This window comes from Octodon degus, unplaced genomic scaffold, assembly GCF_000260255.1.
Source record: "Octodon degus isolate 3935 unplaced genomic scaffold, OctDeg1.0 scaffold00044, whole genome shotgun sequence".
Lineage (NCBI taxonomy): Eukaryota > Metazoa > Chordata > Mammalia > Rodentia > Octodontidae > Octodon > Octodon degus.
In genome coordinates, this window is record NW_004524620.1 from 15,190,754 (window position 1) to 15,196,428 (window position 5,675).

The 5,675-nt window shown below is 40.6% G+C and overlaps 1 protein-coding gene across 1 annotated transcript; it reads right to left on the reverse strand.

The window, feature by feature from the left end:
- Positions 1–3,394: 3,394 nt before the first annotated feature.
- Ifnb1 (interferon beta 1) lies at positions 3,395–5,445 on the reverse strand. The gene has a single exon (XM_023715858.1). It carries the CDS (start codon positions 4,031–4,033, stop codon positions 3,470–3,472), a length of 564 nt encoding a protein of 187 aa, XP_023571626.1. The 5' UTR covers positions 4,034–5,445; the 3' UTR covers positions 3,395–3,469.
- Positions 5,446–5,675: the final 230 nt, after the last annotated feature.

Below are 5,675 nucleotides of genomic sequence, written 5' to 3' on the forward strand. Positions count from 1 at the left end.
TGAGGGCAGTCTGGTCTATATAGTGAGTTCAGGCCCATTTTGAACTGTACAGTGAGACCCTGAAAAAAGTAGTGTTTTATGAACAAATCTCTGGTCACTTGCAATCTGAGTACCTGAAAGTGTTTAATGTCACATAAAGTGTCTACATATCTGCTCCAATAATTACAAAAAAAGACTACCAGACTATCCCCTGATGCTGCTTTGCACCTGCATGTCCATGTGTTTAGGCAACATTCTCATAATCGGTTTGCCACCTTCTATTGCTTAAGAGCTAAGCAAGGAGACTCCACCTCTTAATCCATGTCTGTGAGAGTACCATTCTCTCTCTGTGATTTCTCTGGAGTCCTAAGGTACAGGTGTGAAGAGAAGGTGGCTCCATTGTCATTGTTGTACCTGCTGTCCCTGCCAGTTTGGTTCACTATAAAGTTCTTGTCAGCCCAGGCTATTTGACAATATTAAATGGGGCACTTTTGGAAAATATACAAAAATTCTACACTCATAAAGACTTTATACAGACAGGAATCTTTACCAAAGTTTGAAATAAAGTGAAGTAGAGGATCTCAGCACTTTGAAGCATATACTTTCAAGTTGCATATGAGATGCTTTGTTCTGAAATGTCCTGTGTTCCTTCCTATTAAAAATTTTCAGGGAGCATCACAGCTTTGGACTATTTAGGGGGCTTCTCTTTGTCTCTTTTCTCTTCACAACAAACCAACACCAAAAATAGGCTGTCCTAACATTTTCTGTTGCTATAACCTAATGCCCGAGATGGAGTTATTTATAAATATAGGAGGTTTATTTTGGCGTGTAGCTCTGGAGTCTAGGAAGTCTAGACTCCAGCTGCATCTCATCAGCTTCTGGTGAGGGCCTCATTGTGCTCTAACCCATGCTGCAAAGTACAAAGGAAGAAAGAATGTATACATATGAGAAAACGAGGCTGGATTTCTACAATAGCTGACTCGTTCCTACAAGAAAGGAATTCATTCATTCATAGGGGCTCTGCCCTATGTATCTCCTTCTTGGTCTCTCCTCTCAAAACTTCTGCACTGGGAAATAAAGGTTCCAATACATTAATTTTTGGACATATTCAAACCATATCACATGTTCTAGATGTTTTATTGTCTTTTGTGTTGTCATCCTCATAACTTTAAGATCTGACTTTCTATCTCAAAACTTTCCTTAGATATTTTTAAACAGCATTATCCTTGTGAAATAGTGTAGTACCAGCTAAAATAACATTTTTGTTTTGCCTTAGCCCTCATACATGATTACCTATTTTGCATATATAAATATCACCTTAGGCTATTCCTATTAGAATTAACTTTAATTGTCACTTATCTTCTACTTCTGATGGATATGCTTTTTGGTATTATGGATGGTTGACATGCAATATGTAGGCTCAGCTGTGACACAGTATTTAAAATCCTGCAGAATTCTTTGTCCTTCTGACCTCTATACACAGGCAAAGCCGGATGTTCCAAAAACTGGCCAGTTTCTGGTTCAGTTTGGCTGCATGGCCCAGAGCAGTCGGTGGGCAGCCAAGACGGTTCGCTGAAAGAAGACCAGACACCACGGGGAGCCACTGTTTGCATTTCCATGCTGGCCCATACTGCATTTCTCAGCTGCAGCATGTACTTTTATTTTTGCTTTTATCTCCTTTTTTCTCTTGTTCTGTCCAAGTTTGTTCTGGAGAGCTGGTTTCTCCCATACTCATTAACCCTACACTTTTCAGATACTCTCTTGGCACCTTTTTTGACTTGTTTCATCCGATTCTTTGTTTGAAGCAACAAGTGCCTGGCATACTTTTGATTGATAAACCATTTCTAAAGGAGCTGTCTGGTAATGGAGGAATACTGATTGCTTCACAGGACACTTGACTGGTTTGGATCTATGGCCACAGGCCCACCAGGATGGCAGTTCTGGTGTATGACTCTCTTCCAGCAGGAAGGGGGACCTCTGAGTTCATTGTCAGCAAAATAGGATCTGGCAGATGTCTTTTCAAGTTGAAACATTTAAGAGGAACTCAAATTTCTGAACTGCCCTTGGAGAAAATGTCTAGCAACAACTAAAGACTTTTATTACTTTGCCGTGTGTGCTTTTTTCCCCCAAACTTTCCTTCAGTAGCTACACAATCTTGGGGCAGTTACTAAACCTCTCTGAGATCTTCCTATCCTGTATAAGGGAATAGTGTAATGATTCCTACTTAAGAGTGCATGTGAAGAGGGCAAATCCAAGTAGGAGCATAGTGCTCAGCACAGTGCCTGTTTTATTTGGATCTTTCAGTAGATGGTAGCTGCTGGTGACAAATACGAGTGAAGAGGTCAGCACAAAGACAAAACCCCAGCCAGCTGGTGCCTGTTGGCCAGGTGTTCAAAGAGCTTTTGGGAAAGCTTGATTTTCCCAGGTTAAGCATTGGGGAAAGTTGGTCTCCTTTATCCCACCTGAGTTTCCTTATCTCTCATGCTTTGCGGTTTTCTTACTTGGCTTGAAACTGGACTCATCCTGTTACAGTTTACCTGGCTTTGAGGAATATGAGGCTTCAGAGATGTGGAAAAGCAGGAACATGAGATAGAATATTCCCAAAACTCTGTGTGAGCAAGCTACAGTGCCAGGAGCAGACTTGTTTTTTTGAGAAAACTGGGGACAAAAAGGCCATATTGCCAGGGCACAAAGAAGGTTATTCTCCTACTGGTGCCTTTCTCTGGCAGAAGATACACTCACGTTTTGAAACCAACATATCTTGGCTATGCCATGAAAAGCAAAATAAAGCCACTTATTAAATCTCAGAGAAGAGCCTGGGACTTCTCACCCTTAGGCTTAGAGTCAAAGACATGTTTTTAAATCCTCTGAAAAGAGGTTTAAATAATATTCCTCAAATACCAACAACAAAAAAAGGGCTTAGAGTGAATGCAAGAGCTAAAGACTTGCTCTTCAGACTATCCAGAGAAGCAGACAAATTCTATTTTCATTACCAGAGAGCCTGGAGGAAAAGCAGTAGTGGGAATCCCATGTCTTACAACCAGTCTGCTTCTCCCCTCCCTTCTAATCCCACCAGAGTTCATATCACTCTGATTTCCCTAGGAGTTTAAATTCCCTTGTCATCTCTTACCTTGTGTATTACATTGGCTTACTTGGATTTTAAATTTCTCAAAGGCATGAGCCAGAATCTACTATTTTGCAGGTATATTTAATAAAGAACGTCTAATAACGGCTGAGCAATTACTAACCTGGGTGACTACATAAATCCAATTGAAAGTAACACTTCCATTTTCTACTTCATATTATAAATAATTTATTTTCCAAGGTAAAAATTTAAATAAAGAATACAAATAACTTAACCCATAAATTAATAAATGATTTTCAACTCCTCTACTGTTTTTCACATGCAGTGCATTTGTTACCAGCCTCTTATGAGAACTTCCTGAAGGCATTGTCCTGTCCCAGTGCACAGACTGGAAGATCTTCAGTCTTAGAAGCAATCTGTAAGTCTGTCAATGAGGGAAAAGTTCCTCAAGAGTTCCACCCGAACTACTGTCCAGGCACAAATGCTGTTCCTCTTGGCATTCAGGTACCTCCTGATCCTCCAGTAGTAGCTCTTCAGGCGCAGAATGGCCGTGGTGTCCTCTGCGGTGAGGGTTTTCCCCTCCAGCACTTCCTGCAGGATTGCTGACTTCAGGTGACCCATCTGTTGATGGAGTTCAACAAGGAGGTTCTCCACAATGGTCTCATTCCACATGGTGTTTGGGACATTTTTTCTGAAAATACCAAAGATATTCTGAAGCATCTCGTGAATGACAAGAGCAGCCTTCTCCTTCTGGAACTGCTGTGGTTGCTTGATCTCCTCAGGGAATCTGAAGTCCATCCTGTCCTTCAGGCAATAGTCAGGCTTTCCTTTCATCTGCTTCAGAAGCTCCAGACAGGCCAAAGTGCTGCTGTGTTGTTGTTGCTGAAGTTGAAGCAAGTTGTAGCTCAAGGAAAGAGATGTGGTGAAGGACAACAAGAGAGCAATTTGGAGGACACACCTGCTGGCCATGATGAAAACCGGAAAGGTGTCGTCTGTTACCTGCACGATGGAGCAACGTCTCCAGAAGTCTGCAGTTTGAGTGTCCTTCCTCCATGAGTATGGGCTATTTATATGGGATGGTCCTCTCTGTTTCACAGGAATTTCCCACTTTCAGTTCTCCCTTTCAGTTTTCCTATGTCACTTAAGTACATTTAAAATTTTAACATCTAACAGTTTTAAAACTCCTATTTTATAAAATGTACATGAGGGGAAACGTATATAAGCAGTGAGAATTTCTACTGTTCTGTGTAGGTTCAGTAACTGTTAAAGCAAAATGAGGAGTAAAGGACCTGGAAGAAAGCAGAGGACTTGAGAAGAAAGAACTCCCAGTATCCAAGCGATACTAACTGAAAGCCAATCACAGAACAGGAGATAACCCTGGGCAGACTTTGTCCATTGCAATAGTAGATTATGTGTGATGTTCTTTGTAAATTTGGAGAGCCCTTGGAACACCGTAGGGTATAAGAAATTTTGAAACTAGGCAACCATGGCTCTCTCCAGAGATAGGTTACTACACTGAGAAGAAACTATTGCAGATGGAATAAAAAATGAGCAGAACAGAAATAACAGGGACAAGGGAACAGGACAGCTTACTTTAGGGCGGTGATGGCAAAACTTGTAGAGGCAAAGTGTCCAAACTGCAACCCAAAACCCATTCATTTATGGCAAAGTGCCAACACTGCAAGTGAACCTGAGTGCTCAGCCTCTGGGGCGATGCCGAGGAAACTTGTCTCGTGCGCCAGCACAGAGGGCTCTGCGCGCCCGCTGCAGCACACGTACCTGGGTTCACTACCACTGCTGTAGGGGAAAGTGAGCCAGAAAACACGCTGCTGAATCTTCAAGCATTTCACAACAGTAACAGAAGAGGGAGCTCTTAGAAAAACCACCCTGATCATTTAGTATTCTATAGAAATGCTCACAGAAAACGAAGCAGTGGAATGTGATGCAAATGTGCTATTAGGGAAGAGGAGTAGTAAACTAATTTATCTATAAATAACAAAAATATCACAGGAATATACGGATAGATCACAACTGTAACATACTGTCACCAAAGGAGTTTTAAAATGCTAAGAAATATAAATAGAACAATACAAGTCAGAATTAGAAAACATTGGAAATGAGTCATGTATGTAGGAAATAATTAGAAAATAAAACCCTAAATTTTGGCTAAGTAGATACAGTCACAAGAACTGAGAATTTGAGGGGAATATCAGGCACTGGAGAAAAGCTTCAATTTGGGGAAAACATTAACCTACTAGTAGAACCCACCAACCTATAAAAATTATTATGTACTGTCTAAGGGGATACTGCAAAGATGTTCAGTCTTGTACCTGTATATGGAGCAGATTATGAGGTCCAATGATCAACTCCTATAAAAAATTTCAGAATATTAAAAATAATGGTGGAGCAAAGGTGACTTTTTTGTCAAGCTCTAAAGTCAGAAAGTAAATAAAACATACTGGATAAAGTGTGACCATAGACAAACTATAAATTTCAGTGTGACAAAAATTTAAAAACTGTGAAGACAAAGAGGAAGCACAACATCCAAAACACATTTATAATTACAATGAAAGGGACGATTTGTTTCACTCCCAAGTTACGCTTCAAATTA

Excerpts from the sequence above, each read along its gene's own strand:
- Ifnb1 (XM_023715858.1), bottom strand. The coding sequence starts at position 4,033 with ATGGCCAGCAGGTGTGTCCTCCAAATTGCTCTCTTGTTGTCCTTCACC.